Raw genomic sequence first — 19624 nt, forward strand, 5'->3', positions numbered from 1 at the left:
CGTAATGAAAGTAAGTTTTGGTCATAAATCTGAACCATTCCAAACATATTTTCTTTAGCCAAACAGCATGATTGTATTTTTTAAACAGAAAGGAGGAGTACTGGCATAATTCTGTAAAGGAAAAAAGGGACAGAAACAGCTACCAGCTACATTCGTCTTGGTACTATTATCACCAATAAACTCTAGTATTCTCATAGCTCCTTCTGCTCCAAGAAGTGGAAGGAGTTAACAAGCTTTACTAATGCCACAGAAGTTTTCTCAAGCCTGATTTAACCTGTCAGTCATGAAAAGCAGAAAAAAAAGAGAAAAAAATGGGCATATGGATCACATAAAGATCATCTCACCTGGAGCTGCACCACAGCAGAACTGTGAACTGCTGGGAGCTGCCTCTCCAAGTATTCCCTGAAGTAGGGCCCTGACACAGGGCTGCTTTCAGACTTGGGCCAAGAATAATGTTTAGGCTTGTTAATGTAAAACCTAATGAGATGACTCTACCCTTTTAAAAAGCCATTACATTTCAAGAAGCTGCAGGGGGGGTTATTTTTAAAAGGGACCAGACAAGCTGTATTAATCACAGTCCTTGCTGAAGAATACTTGAAAACAGCATGCCTTGTAGTATTTCCCAAAGCACACCTCTCCAAGTCCACCTCTGTTGCCTCTGAAGACAACAGACCCCTTACTCTTCCAAAGCCAACTGTGGCTGCCTGCAGGGGACAGGAAGGTATGGAAGCCCTCTAAAGAAATGTGTTAAGTTCCCTGATGCAGATGGGATCATTGCACTCCCCACTGGTCCTACAAGAGATGGGTAGACATAAGATAAACAGTGACAATTTAGTTTTATGTGGATGTGTGAAAAAGAAGAAGAGGACTTGTTCTAGAGACCATAGATGCATCGATTTGGATGCTTACCAGAAGCTACAAGAAGTTAGCTTGCCAAATGGCCAAGATGAAGTTCATGAAACACCGCTGCAGGGAAAAGCAAAAAACAATGGTGCAGCACATGCAGGCTTTGCAGTTGCACTTTCAAAGCTGCTGCTTTATTATTTTCTATGTGGCTGTTCATAAACCCAGAAAAATTGCAGATGAAAACCACAGGTCTATGCCCACTTATACACAAGTACTTTTAGCACAGCACAAAAAAGTCATTATTTGGGCAGAATTGACAGCCTTGCCTTCAGTAGCTGCTAACTGCAAATGTTCTCGTGCACTAATTACAGAATGTGCTAAATAAGAGATGAATCAGGAGACAAACAAAAGTTCCCCAGTTGCAAGAGACTGAAGATGCTTGTGCAAAAGGCATGCTGGCCCTGAACTCCTACTGCAGCAAAGGGTAGATGGTGATGCTGTAACCATTCCCCTATACTGGCACCATCTGATGACTACCACACACTAGCGCTGCTGTGCACTAGCTCCTTAGTGGAATCTGGCTGCTGAGGACTGCAAAACTAGCCTCACATATATGTAGGATAGTTTGCTTAGAGCAGCTCTCTTCAGTGAAGGCCCAGAGAACTCTGCCTGGATTCATCAGCTTTCATGCCCTGGGATATGAAGAGGTATGGGACCTGGAATGGCTTTGATGGAACCCAGACTGACAGGCTCACAGCCTGGTGCTCTGCATCCACACCACACCCGCACACAGACACATGACCAGCTGCATCCTCCCTGTATCTGAGAAAGATAGATGCTTTGTTATTAATTTACTGTAGTATGAGGGTAACGATTTATCTGGAGATTTATGATTAGCACTAGAAAGGTTAAAGTGTTAATAATGGTAAAAACAGCAGCATGCAAGTCTTTTCCCAAAGGCAAACAAACATTTCCCTCCATTTACAGATAGGAAACTGAGGTATAAAAAAGCTAGGCAACTTGCCTAGAGTCACAAGATGAGTCATTGACTGAAAAAGGACAAGTCCCAGCTAAACCTGATAGAAATCTACAGCACACTGATGTGGCTCTTTCATAAACATGAAGTGAGTCCAGATGCAGGCATCAGAAGGTTATGCTAATTGCTTGTTGCTTTCCACAGCTGTTAATTTTGTGGTGAGCTGTAGCACAAGAGCATGTGATGACCTTAGCTGTTGTTTACAAAATATTTCTATTTTGGAAGTTATTACCTTGTAACTATTCCTGTCTTCCTCTCCTTCCTGATGGGAGAGATTTTGACACAGAGGGCCAGTGATGCTTTTTTGGGCTATTTGAGTCACTAAGCCCACCAAGACCACAAAGATGCATCCGTAACAGTAACTGGTCTCAGTAATGAAATCTCAAAGCAGTCACAATATATACTGTCAAAACATTGATCCTATTTCAAATCCAGTTAAATTAAATATGAAGAAAAACAAAGTTTAAAATAAGCCAACAGGACAGAAAAGTTACAGCTTATAATTTCTGCCTAAAAGAATTAACATCTCTGAGGAAGGCACGCTGAAAAGTAATTGTAGCAATTCACAGCGAGGTCACAGCAAGCACTAGGCCTTTATTACTTTTGTCTTTTCACACAGCAGTAAAAATAAGAACTGCCTCCAGCTCTCTGCAGGATGATGGACAACAGACACCTGACTTCTCACCACAATAAACTCCTTTTTTTTTTTTTTTTTTTTTTTTCCAATCCCACCAGCCTCTTCTTCAGCCTTAAATCAGAAGCATAAATGGAATAAAAGAAAACTCTGCTAGTGATTTTGAGGACCATAGTACAGCAGTGAAATCCTAAGCAAATAACACGTGATTAACTTAAAGGATGACGCATTCCATTAGGTAAGTTCTTTTTTTCTTAACAATTAGCCAGATTGTAGCAAACAGAATGTCACATATTTTGAACCAGAATTGAGGTCTGGTTTGATAGAAAAGAGCCCCATAAAAACAGCTATAAAAGTCTTTGCTGAGAAATAGCGTGAGACTACCAGGTTTTATGCAAAAATTGTCAATTGTAGATAATTGATAGAATTTGACAAGTTCTGCATACGTAACAGTAAATTATCAGCAACGTTCTGGTGTGCTCTGCTTTTTTTCTTGTTGCATGTGGTAGCAGAGACATCTAAGAAGTAATCACAGAACTTTATTTCACGTTATTTCAGGCTCACAATGGTGGAAGAAAAACCGTGTCTCTTAAAAGCAAGACTGCAGGGTCAGAACTCCTTTTACCAGTCCTGAAATGCAAATGGTAGAATGTGCTGTGCAACTCTCCTCCTCACCAAGGGCCCTGAATAAAACTCCTTCATGAGTTTGGATGTCACCACTGGGTAGAGTTCCTTCTCAATATTCTCCTTTCCCTACCTGAGCTTTGCTACAATGTGTTTCAAAGTGATGTGCAAATCTTTCAAGTCCTTGGGAGATTCAAGCAGCCAAGAATAAGATGAGTGGAGGACTTTTTCTTGTTTAATAATTTTCACTTAAAACTCAGGAAAAACTGGAATGCTGTCAGCCTAAATAACATGTAATGGGTTGTTTGCCCAATCATGTTCAGCAAAATGAAACTAATTGCTACTATCAAATGACATTTCTTAATGAAGAACTGCTTCCTCTCCTCATTTAGAAACATATTTTAGTTATACTTGAAGTTTTCTGTGTTACGGAAAAATAGAGGTGAGCAGAAAAATCACATTACTCCAACATTTTATTTGTTAACATTTAACCAAGCAGTATTTCAAAAACCAAGTGGGATAGATGGGCAAATTTACTGTTGGTGTAAGGTGTTGAAACAGCCCTGATTTTAACTATTCCTTTAATACCCATGTCATCTTATTCACCACTGGAAAGTGAAGGAATTCCAGGTTGTCCATGAATGCCAAAACTTACCAGCTTGTAGCCAGATTTGTTCAAGAGTTGTCCACAGCTGCATAGGTCCTTGCTTCATCATGCTGCTCCGCATTGTTATTTCAGATATGGCTTGTTCCATTCTTGATGCGGCAAGGGAAGAGGCTCGCTGTGATCCTACGGACCAAACAAACAAGAATAGCAGTGTATTCTATACTTCAGCATATTTGGCTCATTAGCTAGGCAGGTCTGATTGTCTTCTCGAAAGCCCGTTTTGTGTCGTAAGACTTACACTGAATTCTGAACTGGAGAAATATGCCCTATAAAAGGTTATTTTATTGAAAAGACTGTATTACCCAAGGGCTGCACCTCAAGCAAGTGAATCAAGAGACAGTAATTTTATGAAAGTCTGCTTATCAGCTTCATTGAGGAAGCAACTGTATTTTGCTCATTTGGATAGTTGAATTCTATCATCAAATTATTTCTCAAGAATATTTATTAGTAACCTGTTTTATAAGCATACCATCACTATACAACTGCAGAACGTGGCTCACTAATGTAAAATGCTAGTACAGAGCTACAGAGTAGGTCAGCAGCATTCAAAGAACGCAGATTTCAAGTGACATCAATACTGTCCTGTTGGTTTAGAGACAGCGTGGTTTTTCACTTAACCTCAGGGAGCAGAGAGTTCAGTGCTTCGACTACATTAACCTTTAGCATGTGCTGTAACATTTATGTAAGAACAAAGGATTCACACCCACAGCTCAGGGAACAAAACATCACATCAAAAGGTGATTCCAGAAAGAAGGTACAAACAGAAACCATATTCTCAAGTGCAATATGCAGTCGTTTACTGGTGAGCCACCCTTTTGCAGGACTACCAAGAGGATAGTCACAAAGCATGCAGCTATGAAATGAGACTCCAGAGCTGGCTTCGTGAAGTTTTGAGAACTACATATTTTAGTATATATAGGTTTAATGTGATTTTCAGGTTAATAAGCTCTTTCTCTAGAGAGTTGTTGTGACTAAAGCACTTGGGCTGCCATGTTCTCTCACAGCAGCCTTCCAGAAAGAGCACAGTAACAGGTATTTGGAGAAGCTGTGGTAGCTCTGAGCATGGGAAAGAAGTGCAAAAGCCTGTTACGGGATATATACGTTAAGCAGTCTTTTGAAGAAAGATCCAGCACAGAGGCCTGCTGACACCATGGCCCCCCATAGGTGATGGTCAGCTGTCAAGATGTGCTTCAGCTTCAGCCCTCTCCAGTTTTTCCAGGCCTCTGTGCACCCCATGCTCCTCTGCAAAGACTATGCAGACTGGGCAGAACACTGCCCACAGCTTTTATACAAGCCAAAGCCTCTGAGAGCATACTCTCTATGGAGAGACCACAATTGCCTCAAACTGCCACGGGAAACGCTTGTCCTGTTATCTCACTGCTAACCAATGTCATTCATTTCCAGCAGCAGAACTTCAAAACAGCTCCCCAGCGCTCAGCACAGACGCCTCCCACAGCTCCCTTGCAAAATGCAGATGTGCTCCTCCTAAATGCATTTTTAACATTCCTGCATATTTTCAAAGACATTCCTGACCTAATGTTCCAAGAGATGACAGTGCAGTAATGCAGTAATTATGGCTACAATAGTAGCGTAAAAGTCATTCCACATTGTATGGAGAATTTATTGTAACAATTTATTTAACAGATCACTCTTCTTCTGCCTGTTTCACTGTATGGAATTCCTCCCTCTGCCGTGTCCACTCCTGCTCATCTCTCTCCCTCCACTTAGAAGAAGTTTCACTGCAAAAGGGCTCCCAGGAACTCGCAGGCAGAATGAGGTTGTTTAATGCAGGGAAAACAAACAGGCACTCATCCCCAGCAGAGAGGCAACATGAAAATTGCCATGTGAACAATTATTGATGCTGTTTAGGGCAGATTCACATGGTCAAATTCAAACTGCATGGGCTTCGTGGACTTGGTAGTCAGCCTAAGCAGATTCTTGTATTAGCATTCCTGATCAGAGTGGTTGCTTTAAAAGCAACATTCAGCATTACATTCCTCTGCCAAGGCTGTCCTCTTTCAGAGAGGCTTTCTAGAGCTGTGCAGCACCTATACCTAATGCTGTTCTGACTGCAGTGAGTGGGCAGATGGGCTGTGCCTTATTCACATCCGCTTGGGGAAATCCTCTTTTCCTTGCAAGTCAATGCATGGGGATGATGTCACTATGAGGGAACTCTGCATTTTGGACAGGTTCATGTGTTGCTGCAGGGCTGAACAGCCATTTCAGGTTTAATGAAACATCCTTTCCTCACAAATAAGGCTTTAAAGAACATCACTATGAGGAACTTGAAGAAGCACAGGCTAGCTTCTCCTCTCCCTCTTAGCCAGGCAGGTAGCTGCTGAAGGCAGAGAGCCTGCAGTGTGACACTGATCTTTGTCCACTGCTGTGTGTGCTTCAGCCTGTGCAGCCTTAAAAAGGGAACTTGAGTTACTTAGCAATTTACTGCCTTTGGCAGTTATATGCAAAGAGCCTCTGCTGTAAATTGCTAAGTAACTTGGGCTTCCTTTTCATGTTGCAGTCGTTTGATATTTCTTTTCCATTCCAGCCTAAACAAGGAAGCAAGCCACACCAGGCAGTGATCAGCTGATCTGTCCCCAGCCCTGCACAGTCTCAGACAGATATGTTCTTGCTCTCAGTACACACGTACATGGAAAGGCTCCATTCCAGCCCAAATCCAAACAGTAGCAGTTTGCTACTGCTATTTCTTCTCACTTCCGCAAGCCCTTGTAGGAAGGCTCCAATAAACCCTTTAAGGGCAGGACTTTGCTGGCTTGGCCTTTATAGACAAAAGGCATCTAGCCACAGACCTGACCCTCAGGTGCATATACCAGTGACCTCAGGCCAAGGAATGCTTCCAGAGCCAGAAGCAATAGCTTCTGGCTCAGAATGCCTATTCCTAAAGGAATGTAGAACTTTATAGGCTAAAAAAAACCCACAAAACCTGTCTCACAGAACTTAAATGTCAAGCCTGAAAATACATGCAAATGTTGGCATAAGAAGACAGCACCTCAATTTGTTATTTTAGTGCATTTTCTTTGTCTTTTTAACAGCTCCACCAGACAGAATATAAACTTTGCGTTTTACAACAAAGCCCTCTACACATTTTTTGAAAGAAATGATTAAAAAAAATTTTTCATCATGATGAGCTCCACATAGAAACCCTGCAAAAACATACCTAAATAATTTTGCTGCAGCACTGTTATAAGACCAAGAAGGACTAAGTTAAATATTTTACATTTATGGAAAAACTACTATGAGAATAGGAATGCACCTCCATAGATTTACTGGTCTTATAAGAAATGTAGAATTCCCCAGCCTAAATCACTTGAGGCAAGAACATTATTAGATAAGACTAAATCACAAAAAGAATGAAATAGCAAGACAGCTGACTGATACCAGTGAATTTAGTTAGGAACGCTGCTTCAGTTAGGGGAAGATGAAGAAAATAAAGAGGAATTAATCTTCCTGGCAGGAAACCTAAAATTCTAGCACAGCAAATAATCTCATTGTGACCTAACCGAGGAGGGGGAGGCCGGTGTCAGACCCAGCTGCAGTAATCTCCCTTCGGTCACGGGGATCACAGAGCACTGTGCACTGCAGTGATACTGCCGCACGCTCCCTGGAGGCTGCATGCCGGAAACTGGAGCCTGCTGCAGGCTGCCAGCACCAGGCCTCCTCCCTCCCTTCTGCTGCAGCGCTGGGAGGCACGAGGGGAGAGCGCGGCTGGAGCAGCGCTCTGCTGCCTCACCTCCTGCTTCCTCCAAAAGGGCCCCCAACTGGGACATGTGCCCAGCTGCTGCCTCCAGGACAGTACTGTAGAGGAGATAACCCAGGGAGTGAAGGCTGATTTGTCTGCCCGGCATCAGGGATCATAAGGGATGCTTCTGTAAATCTTCAAGTGATTACAGTCTCAAATGATTTTGCACCAACCACCAGAAAACATTCACATTTGCTCCCTTTTCCATCACTTTTAATATGCCAAGCAGCACTTATTCATTCCTTATTCATTAGATAAACTCTCTTCATCCATCTGTGTTGAATTTGGTCTTTTCTCTTTCAGTAATCTAAAGAACTACAAAAAAGTGATTCACACATACAATGAGAAAACAGACTTACACAAAATATAGAAACATATCGCAGCAAAGGATATTACAAGGGAAAGGAAATAAACAGATTAAGAATTACATAAATATATGCGTATAGAACCAGGAAGATTACAATGTCATAAATACAAACCCTCAGGGCTTGACACTGTGAACAAAAGAGCAGACACACTGACTAATGTTTTGATGCTTGAGTGTTTGCAGGCTCAAGACTTACCCTTGTAATGCTTTTTAAACCACTGATGAATATAAACGGGGGTTAAACACACAGAACTACAGAATGGCAGGCGATGGAAGAGACCTCAAGAGATCACTGAGTCCAACACCCCTGCTAAAGCAGGTACCCTTCAGTAAGTTGCATGGGTAGATGTCCAGAAGGGTCTCTAATATCTCCAGAGATGGAGACTCTACAATCTCCCTGGGCAACCTGTTCCAGTGCTCCAATCGCTATTATGTAAAGAAGTTCTTCCACATGTTTGAACACATTTGATTTAATAAAAGCCACATATGGAATAAGAACTTGTCATCCTCTTCAGCTGTATGCACTGAGGACATGACATCAGTTTTACCAGTTCTCGAACAATCATTAATTCCCTAACCTGAAAGCACGAGACTCACTCAAAATATGTTTTCAAAAGTAAGAATTTCCCCTCCTAAGTGTTTCTCTACATGCACATGCGCAGAAAGCTGATGTATTTAAGATGAGAAAGCACAGATCATTTCCTCACCAGAATCATTATCATGAGCATCCGGGAGCGTGAGATGAAGTCCGTTATGCTTTTTGATCACTGGTGTTTCGGTCACACTACTTCCTTTCTCAGAGCCACTGTAAAGAAACAAAACTGTTATCTGGCCACCTTTCAGCAGGGAGACAATGTTCTCCTCGAAGCAGGCAATAATCTCACCTAACTGTCTCCTGGAACTGAAAACTTCAGGTGTTTCTTGAATATGTCATTCTAACACCACCTACCCAGCAATGGATGAGAAATTCGGTCACTGAAAAACCACGACCAGCAAGGGCTCCAGTTTGTGTGCTGCTTTCAGTTTATTTGACTGCTGCAATCTTTGACAACTACTGGATGGGCAATGTGTTGCCAGTTAAAAAACCAAATAAGAAAAGGCCAACTACCCATGTCCCGCATACAGAAGAACCACTGCCCCTTGGGATTTTCTGTAGAAGTTGGATTCGTGAGTGTGCTGCTCTAATCCTTTTGAAACAGACCAACCACTTTCCAAACTCCTTTATTTCAAGAAGATTATCTCCTCTCTCACTTTTGTTCTATTTCAACAGAGAAAGAAGATAAAAGCTACCACATAGTACCACTTTATGAAGGGAAGCCTATTTGGTCTGCTTCTCTTCTAGACTTCTGTTCTTACACAGCAGCTCTTCAAAAGAGGAACGCCAAAATAATAATAACCCTGTATCTAATGATAATCACTTAGTGTTGATCTCCTGAGCCTTCCTGTCACCAAAGGACTGCCACCTCTCTAGGACCAGACGGATGGTGATGATATCTCCTCTCACCATCCATTAAGAGACAAAATATCAAAAGGAAAAGTGACTGCCCTGGCTATTTTTACTGGCACACTTCCAAGCCCTGTAGCTCAGCTTTTGGATAATGTTCCTTCCAGGAAAGGAGCTGTCACAGAATCGTGATTGCTGTGGATGCCCAGTCTGCCAGTTTAATTAGCCCTATGGTACAGACTGCATAGGATTCCCTTGAATTTGTATTAATCCAGCAGAAGAATTACCTTGGGATTGGGATTTGGCTTTAAATACGATTGTGCTGTAATCACAAAAAACAACAGCAGAAGATAAACCAAATCTTGCCCTTGCCAACAAACAGTCTAGGACTGAAAGCCACTTACTGTCATTTGTCATACTGGTAATCGCATTTATAATAGCTAATTAACCTCTTACTAGGCTTAGGGATCAAACATTACAGTTTTTGTTAGTGGACCATGAATTCTCGGCGACTGACTGCTCATCTAAGTCTGGCCTTGACTAGGCCTCCCCGTTTTACATACTGGTTTCCAGACTGATGTCCCATTTGAAATTATTATGCGGTGAAAGATAGAAGGGAGAATTCAATGCTTAGTCCTGCACCTCTGTCTTGCTCAGCCATCACAGGCACAAGTGTCATTGCCTTGGCTGGAGGATGCTGGTGGAACAGCAGAGGTATGTGCAAACCTGCCAGCTTTGCTTTATAATATTACTAACATGGTGCTTTGATGCAGCAGTCACCGTGAGGTCAGTGTTTAGGCACAGGGCCGAACACTGATTTAGGCATTAGATTACTACAGAAAGGACAGGCACTTAGCATGGTACATAAATACCTGCCAGGGGAGAAAGTAGGGAGAAAGTACTGGGCCCTACCTAGAAGACTGTGTAGACTGACAAAGTTACGGTAAGATTGTGCAGCTGAGAAACCAGGGCCAAACAATACAACCAAACGCAACTGAACTGCAATTTAACTGTGGGTGATTAGCTACTGATTGAACTAGTAAAGAGTTTCGAGTGTAACAGCTCTCAACATCATATAAAAACAGGCTTTTCTTTTCCAAGAGGCCCTAACAAATGGCTGCCTCCAAGTCCCACTGATAAGAATTCCCCTTCAGTTCCTTTGAAAGCCCAACCCAGAATATTTTAAATATTTGTTAGCTGATAGTGCTGCAATTTGCATTAAAAAAGGTACTTCCTGCAGCACTAAATCCAGTCAAAAACTGCAGGTACCAAGTTAATTTCTGCTACTTTTCGAGCACTATTTCCTAATACAAGATGTTTTCTGAAGCATTTTTTTGAGAAAGCCAAAAAATACTACTGGGAATAGCAATGAAATACACATTAGAGGTCCTAAAAGCAAAAGCAGAGCAATTTGTTTTGTTTAGGCTTCTATGACTAAAGCTTATCAAAAGCCCCTAAAGCTGTCACATCTTGGTCTTTTAAACATAACAGCCAAAGCACAGCTTGAGATCCAAATACAATCCAAATGCTTGAAGTATTTGTCTGTTCTCCAACTCAGTCCCTTTTCAGTCTCAAGATTGCAACCCCCCCCAGCTTGCAACAGTAAGTCACATCCAGTTCTACATGTTCAGTGTGGATTTGATCACCTTCACGAGGACGACTCATGAGTGTAAAGATTATTCATGTGAAAAATACAAGATTGAATCATCAGCTAAAGACACTAAGGCTATGGAAATCAATGATTCCAGCATGTAAGAGACTATTTCTAGTGCTGTGTAAATATATGTAGTGTGTGGTCTGCTGCTCATTAGCTAAACCAACACGGAATTACTAAGAATCCTTTAAGGACAGCTTGTACCTAGACATGCATCATTCTGTACCACCATTCTGGTGTTTATAAAGCCTGTGTAAATGTACTCACAAACAGGGGAACAATAAAACTTCTTTATCAACTGGGTGCCATGACCGTTGCTGTCAAGCATGTTGTATTTTCCATCAGACACAACCTCTACAAACATTACAAGTGAGAGGTAAGTATAGTGTTGGGATATTTCCAAGGGGGGAAGGACTGTACATTGGTATGACGACTGTGAAAATAACCAAGGGAAGAGAGAAGGAAGAAAATTCAAACTGTCAACCTTCACACTTTCTAAACTCTTATCTTTTCTGGAGGGGAAGCAGATGACAGAAAGAGAACATAACTATGACCTCTTTCAGCACTACTCAAATTCTTTTTTTTTTTTTTTTTTTTTTTTTTTTTTAATCGTGGCTAAAAATCTACTTCTGTTGCTTGTTTGAATATTATTATTACTTATTATCCCTTTCACAAAGTAATTTAAGTGTCTGGACAATTAAAGAAGATAGCTACATCCCCACTGTGAACAGCTGGACAGTGGAGAAAGCCTACCTGTGCTGTAAAACACTATAAGCCATCTGCCACATCTGCAACATACGTCTGCATGTCACCAGAGCCTCCTCAGGTCCTTTATGAATCCATTCCAGCTTCACTTTGGTGAAGAGCAAGCTGCAAGATGAAAAAGAACAACTTCTGTTTTATTAGCACCTCATAAATGTTGAAAATCAGTATCACTCTAGTAAGATTCTGGCAGCCAGCAATTTTGCTTTCTTAGTATGTCCAGTTCTAAAAGAAAACACTGGAACACAAAACATTTAATTTGGCTCAACTTTAGTTCCCGACAAGGAGATGAGAGGATTACCAGTATTCCTCAGCTGCAGTCAGATCTATATCACAAAGTTGGCAGGACATGTTAAAAGCAACGTGTTACAATGCCAACAAGGTGAAGCATACATTGAATCTCATTTTATTGTGGACAGCATTAAAAACAAAATAAAAAGGAACTGGCAAAACACAGAAACCAGAATGCTTTTTCAGTCTGCCATCCTCCTGTGACAATGACTTACATAATAAATATCAGACAATATGTTTGGGAAAAATCCAAAGCACCTAATATACTTAAACAATTACGTAATGCCTCACAGGAAAGAAATATTTCCTCTTCACTCCACCTGGCATCATCTTGTGCCCCTAGGCAAGACAGCTGATAGCCCTGGTATGTTTTTGTACTACATAGTGTAAGAACAGCTACTGTTCTTGTACCTAGAGAATACACACTTGCACAGACCATGGGAATTCAGCAGAATTAGGTCAACCTCAGGTTAGAAGACACATTCAGTAATGACACAACTCACCACTTGCTGCTAGAATGGCTTTTAACACTGTCTTTTACAAACATGTAAAAAAAATTTCTTATTCCTGTTCACAGCATCAGCAAGACACATACTACAATAGTATCCAGTGTCTAGTTCTCACCTGCAACTCAAATTGGATGAGGTTCAGAAAATGGTTATACTAGTGCACTGAGCCCCCCAAAATGTAGTTCATCAGAGGCTCAAGAAGCTTAGTTGATTTAGTTTAACCAAGAAACAGCAGAGAAAATATTTTGCTTCAGCCTGCAATGGAGAAAATGTACTTAATAGTGAGGTTTAGATCTAACAGAAAATCAGAAGATTCAAGGTTTTGTTGGAAGCTGAAACTTATCAAATGAAGATGGTGAGTAAATGCAAACATGCAATTATGAAAGCAAATAACCTTTGCAGCATCTACGTTGTGTATAGAGTACATTCTTTAAAGTTTTTTCAGCAAGACAGGGTAACTTCTGGAAGGCAATGGTATTACACAAATTGAAGCTATGGGCTTGATGGAGAGGCTCACAAGTTAGATTCTTTGGAGTCTGTTCAGCGGAGGAATGGACCTGCACCATCACTCACTGCCCTTTTGGCAATTCACTTCCGAAAAATATTCTACCAGTCCAAGCACCTACTACCATGAACTATCGATGTTATTTTACAAGTGCAGAATATTTTTAAACCATCCAAACTTTCAAGGTGAAAGACCTTCATAACCAATGTATGACATCCATTGCAGCAGAAGAGTAGTGGTCAAGGAGACCAGAGGGCCTTGAGAAGAAAATACTCGTATTATATCCCCAAACAACACCACGCTCATGGATGCTAAAGGATAACACTCTTAATACTAATCAAATAGAACATATAAGAATGAATAATCTGTTAACAGTCAAACTACTATGCAGAAGGGATACATTAACAGTGTTCCTCCTTCATTTCATACCTGTATGGATATAGATAGTTTAGTTATCCGCACACAAAATCACTACACAGTATACTTAAATATTGTAATTAAGCATTATGAAGGTGAATATTACATTCTTTTTTTCCATCATTCTGCTGCTTTTACAGTGACTACATATCAACTTCTTTGGATGAAGATGCAAAATTCTATCTGAAGAGTAAGAACAACTAATGAAATACAGGAAAAGAGCAAATCCCTAACAAAAACATAACAATGTCTCAGCAGAATATTATCATCAGTTGTAAGACATAGGCACACAAAGGTTAAAAAAAAATAACAAAGAAATAACACAATCTTTGCAAGCGTCACTGCAATGTAACATTAGCAGATCTTAGAAATACCATGCATAGTTAACTGTTGTGGTAATGAGACTCTGGAACACTGCTGTTCATGCTATCAAGCAATAATATAATGAACAAAATCAAAAGGCAAACAGGAAGAACATAAGTGGCAAAAGGATTCAGGCTGTACTGACAACAGTAGTAAACAATGGAATTCAACATGACAGTTGCAAGCTGGAAAGAAAATCATTGCATTATATATGTTATATGTTGTTTGCATTTCTCAGCTCCTAGTAAGTTTTGTGACAGTAAAATTAGATAAATAAAAATACAGAGAGACCAATGAAGTAGATGGCACAGTATCATTTTTACCTCAAGTTTATCATTTTATTACAGAGATAGCACTCTTGCAACAAATAAATCTAACGGGTATCATGTTGTATCAGTGTCTGCACACAGCTCTCAAGTGCATAAACAAAAGATCCGCAAAAGATCTCACTTTATTGTATTTTCTTAGTATCATTTTACTGTACTTTCATATGATGCTTGTAATATTAAACAGAGCAGACTCTTAAAGAGATTCCACATCTAAAAATAGCCCTAAGATTATCAATATAGTCATTGTTAATTCTGTTAGCCTCTGAAAATGAAAACAGAGATTTGAACTAAAGTAAATACATAAATTACAGGTAAGTAATCATAGGAAAAGAGAGGAAAAAAACCCCAAGTCATTCTTGTAATGTGTGCAATTTCAGGAACAGCAACAGTGGAAAATAACCAGTGCTTACTCTCTTGATACTGGACTCTAAGTTCCCTCTCAACACAGGCTTTCTTCTAACACTTACGTGGACAGTATCAAAAGTCTCTGTTCCCCTGCCATAAGGTCAAGTAACTGCCACAAGTAAACATACTGATCAATCGCAGCAACATTAGCTCAAATTAAAATCTGTATATAGCTGACTTTGTTTAGATAAATTCATTTGCAAAGCTTGAAAAATTAGGTTTCACTATTATACCATATTATAAATGTGGATGAAGTTGTGAGATGCTATGTCTAATAATAACCTACTGACTTTGCAGATGCTCTAAAAATACAGTAAATTTATTAAATGGTTAATTAAGAGTTCTTAAAGCTTCTTTAAAATGGAGTTTTTAGTTTTAAATGTAGTAATGATGCATTTTTTACAGCACCACAATGGGATCTCTTTGTTCTACTACATCACAAGCGAGAATCGATACAAATACAAACAACACCACATTCCACTGATTTTGAGCTTGAGAGACTGAATTAGAAATAATGAGCATTATGTTATCACTTATCTACATGTTTTGTCATTCACCGGCTGCTTTTAGCCCTTTCAGTTCATCAGAGCTTGTCAATTAATGAAGTTAATTAATCAACGTCTCTGAGATTTACCAGATCAAGGCCATAATTTCCCAAAGTCTTTCTTTATTGACCTAGACTTTGCCCACCTACACACACAACTGCTGACTTATTCTGAATCTGCATACAAAGGAAAAACAGACAAACAAAACTCTGTCACCAAGCACAGCAGTACTACGTCCCAATTTGTGGAGACAATTATCGACCTTAGAATGAAGATACTGAACCTCTGCAACTAATGTTTGCAGCCTGCGTGCGTCCTTCATTAAATGACAGGATGCATGTGCATGTCTGTTTGTGTGTGTTTACAGCCTTATGCCTGGAGAAAGAAACCAGAGTCCTGGTCACAGCTCTGAGGACAGCAAATGCAGTTTATCCAGTGACAGATTAATGGGGTGTTGGTACAGCAAGTGCCACTGGGAAGCACAGCCTAGCTTACCCTCCCTTACCTCTCAGCATTACGTACGGTCCTTTTCCGTACAGAAAAACAAAGAAATATACCATTCCAGCTCCAATGAAAACCTGGGGGATGCCATGACCTGAGTGGGTAGGTGGCCCAACAATGCTCCCCCAGCACTGAACTCTCTGAATCTGCTTCCTCCCCATTAAGGTAGCAGATGCAAAAGGAGGCTACAAGGGGATACAGAACACAGATTGATTTAACAGATCTAGGTAGAGGATGGAGAAGATGAGGTGAATTATGAAAGTTTGGGAATGCTTTTGGTGCATGGAAGTAAGTGGCCTTCTCAGCCTGGAAAAGAGACTGGGAGAAGAGATGACAGACTTATAAAATCACAAATAGTGTGAAGAAAATAAGAAATAAAAGCAGTCTGTGTTGTTTTAATTGAACAAGTAGGGGGTATCCAATAAAGCAATGAAGCTGTGGATTTTAAATGAGCAAGTGAAGTGTATTTTTGTACAATGCAAAAGTAAAATGCAAAACCTATTGCTAGGGGACGATCTGGGAGCAAACACATAAACAGGTTCAAAAAGGGATTAGACAAATTCATGGATGACAGACCCATCAGAGGCATTAAACTCTGCCTTAATGCAACGTCTGGCGCAGAAAGCCTCAGAACGACTCAGCTGACAGAAGCAGGGATAACATATGAGGGGAAGGATCATCCCACTGCCACGTTTCTGCATGCTTTTCCCTGTGCATTCACCAGATGTCCTGCTGAAGACAGAGAAGCCCTTAGTTTGATCAAGAATGGCCATTCCTACATTTTGTGATAGCATAAATATAATTACAGCTTGTATTCTTTTTATAACCCAGATTGTATGGTCTTGTTTTATCTGCTAGTACAAAGAGAAATTGTATCTAGAACTGCAGTTTCTTCACAGCGAATTAGCTGTTTAGTTTATTGCTGCTGAGTTTAGCTACAATGGTGAGTCACCTATACAAGCCAATTAGTTCAAGTTCTTTTATCGTAACAATTAACCTTCCCTTTAGCACCTGCTAAAGCCCTTGCCATGTTATCAATATGAAAAAAATGGCAAAATTGGTAAGCTGCTCTTAATCTTCTACATTCTACTTGATAACATCAACATCAAAGTTGCTGTCTTCTCAAATAACTCAGTGCTTCTTGCAGTCTCCTGACATTTAAGGGCACATTCTCTAGTTAAATTAATGCCAGCAGTGCTGACTGCAACCTCCTTTTATAACTTCATGCTGTGCCATGTAATCTATCACTTTCCCTACAAAAATAAATTGGTCATATACTTTTACAGACATACTGCCTATGGCTCATTGCCCATTTATCCCCACCTCCCCCCCAATATCAACAAAAAATAAAGACAAGAACCACAAGCCTCAGCCCGGAAAAACAAGCAGATTCAAAGATGACACCCCTCTTTAGAAGAATGCCCTGTTCAGAGCCCAGATTCTCCACAAGAGTAATTCAGCTACTGCTGCTCCACAAGCTATGACTGCACAGGATGAGCACAGTTTCCAGAGAGGTAGATTCTTACCTATTTAACATTCACATTATGAAGGTGATTTTCTAAACTTAGCCCCCCAGTAAAAGGCACCTAAAAAGTTCCTGCACACAGCGTAGGAGGAAAACTATGCATGGATCCAAACATTCCAAAACAAACACGTCTGCAGCCAGTCCTATTTGGCCATTCAGTTCCGTAAGGTTCACTTGTGATGCAGAGTGCAAATATGATTCATAATTAATACAGCCCACCCAGAAACTGCTACTTACACTTAGAAGGAGGCCTTGAAACAAATCCCCTTAATCCACTAAACATACGCAGGCTGTCACTTAAAAAACAACAACAAAGCAACTAATAGTCTGCTGGAAGAAAAAACACAATTACTTGCTGGAAAAGAAAGCATTGAAAGTCTTCATCTCCATCTTTCTCTAGAACTAAGCCATATCTGGCTATACCCCAAAAACCAAGGCACAAAAATGAGTGATCAGCATTCTTTTTTTTCCTTTCCTTTCAATTAGAATGTTCATTTTGAAGCCTAGATTTGCAATATTTTGCTTTTTGTTAAGAACACAGGAATCGAGCTAGCTGTTAGCAGAGGTGATGAAAGCCCTGCTCTTTCTCTTTTTTCTCTGTGTTATATAGGATCCTCTGGGTGACACATCTGAAAGGAACTCTGACCTTCCTCTCGCCCTGATGAGGAGCTGGCAACAAAATGATTCTGTGTCATCAAAAAACACATGCATTTCACTCTACATCTAGCCTGAGTAAAGACAAAGATAATTTTCACAACTGCTTACAGCAAAATCTGGAAACTCTTAAGCACAAAGGAATTTTTCCTTCTGGTTCTGAAAGCAAACTGCCAGGAGAATGAAAGCATCTGGCTCAGCTCACAGAACAGTACACTGGTAAAAACCAAGATGATCCCCACAAACCTTCTCATCAGAAAACAAGAAATTTCTGACTAAAAGCTACTCACCAAAAACAATGTTAACTTTATGACATGAAGGAAAAAGCACCAACCTTGGTCATAGCACTTGCATTTCACTACAGATGTGACAAAGTCACAGTCTGGCAGAACTCACCAGGATTATCTGACCTGCCTGGGTCATCAGATCTAAGCCACCCATTTTTTCTGTTTACTTGCATTGTCACAAGATGCTGGATGGAGTTTTCCATCATGCAGATACAGCAGTGCTTTAAGGAATGTTAACTGACTGCATAGCCAAATTACTACCCTTACACTAAATAGAAAAAGGAGATTACAGTCTTGCTATGTGGAGTGTTGATATCAACTTCTTCCATTAGGACTACATACTAGATATTGTGTTGGAACATTTTGAAAGATTTTAAACTGAGGTTTAGTTTGCAAGTGTTGGGTTGCTTTTTTTTGCGTGTGTGTGTGAATTACTGTGGTTTTTTTTGTTGTTTGTTTGTTTGTTTTGACAAGGCCCAGCTACAAGGAATAATTGCCATTGCACTCGACACTTACCTAGAAAAAGAAAGGACAGTTTTCAAGCCTCCAAACGCCAGGATCCACACAAAAATGTGCATTTAGCAGTGCTATTTCAGGAGTGTACTGGGAACCTTGGTGCACTACATTGCACTCAGAAATCATAGAATCACACAGGGTTGGAAGGGACCTCAAGGATCATGAATCTCCAGCCCCCCGGCCACATACAGGGCCACCAACCTCCCCATTCAATACTAGACCAGGCTGCCCAGGGCTCCATCCAATCTGGCCTGGAACACCGCCAGGGACGGGGCATCCACAACTTCTCTGGGCAGCCTGTTCCAGCACCTCACCACTTCTCTGTAAAGAATATCCCCCTGACATCCACGCAGGGCAGACAGTGGGACCAGCATCATATGGCCCATATGACACGCAAGAGCCATGTTCTGTTCCCTGCAGGATAGACAGCGGGAATAATCTCTGCAAAGGTTATTCATCAACATTATCTACTACCTATTCATCATCTACTCATCATCTATCTACTATCTACTATCTATTCATCAACACTTCCTACTGTCTTTTATATTTAATCCATTAATGCTGGTGCTCGCAACTTCAGAGTAATCTGTGGACAGGAAGGAAAGGAGGTTGGGACCCCACATAACTGTCACCACTTTTAAAACATTTTCTCATCTCTTGGGCCTGAGCCTTCAGGATGTCATCAGATGTGCCCTTGGGTAAATCCAGCCAGTCCTGATTAAATGGAAATTAATTTAGAAGGGCAGAACTGAGAGCTACCATGCTGTCACAACCACTGGACTCTCCATTTACAGAAATGAAAAAGGAAACAAGGCCTAGGCTCTCTAATTGCTAAGCTGAGATCCTGCCAGACAAGAAAAGAGCATTTACAGGACAAAGTCGAAGTACTTTTTACGCTGCCAATTCCTCCTCTCCCCAAAGACTGCAGAACTGGATGCTTCATTTACACTTCTCAACTGCTGTGCTTTTCAGAAAAGCTTCTAGGA

The 19624-nt window shown here is 40.6% G+C and overlaps 1 protein-coding gene across 7 annotated transcripts in view; it reads right to left on the reverse strand.

Moving 5' to 3' along the window:
* Positions 1 to 19624, reverse strand: part of TTC7A (tetratricopeptide repeat domain 7A) — a 161067-nt gene that overhangs the window by 42237 nt on the left and 99206 nt on the right. For 5 of the 7 annotated variants that reach the window (XM_052684050.1, XM_052681689.1, XM_052686376.1 and 2 more), the window contains 4 exons: positions 16233 to 16388; positions 11783 to 11899; positions 8639 to 8736; positions 3796 to 3930 (listed from right to left, as the gene is read on the reverse strand). In XM_052684050.1, the coding sequence (XP_052540010.1) occupies positions 3796 to 3930; positions 8639 to 8736; positions 11783 to 11899; positions 16233 to 16388 (506 nt within the window). The remainder of the gene's footprint in view (positions 1 to 3795; positions 3931 to 8638; positions 8737 to 11782; positions 11900 to 16232; positions 16389 to 19624) is intronic. The other 2 variants (XM_052682452.1, XM_052683214.1) reach the window with 2 other exon arrangements.

This window comes from Tympanuchus pallidicinctus, unplaced genomic scaffold (genome assembly GCF_026119805.1).
Source record: "Tympanuchus pallidicinctus isolate F22 unplaced genomic scaffold, pur_lepc_1.0 scaffold1, whole genome shotgun sequence".
In the NCBI taxonomy this organism is placed as follows: Eukaryota; Metazoa; Chordata; class Aves; order Galliformes; family Phasianidae; genus Tympanuchus; species Tympanuchus pallidicinctus.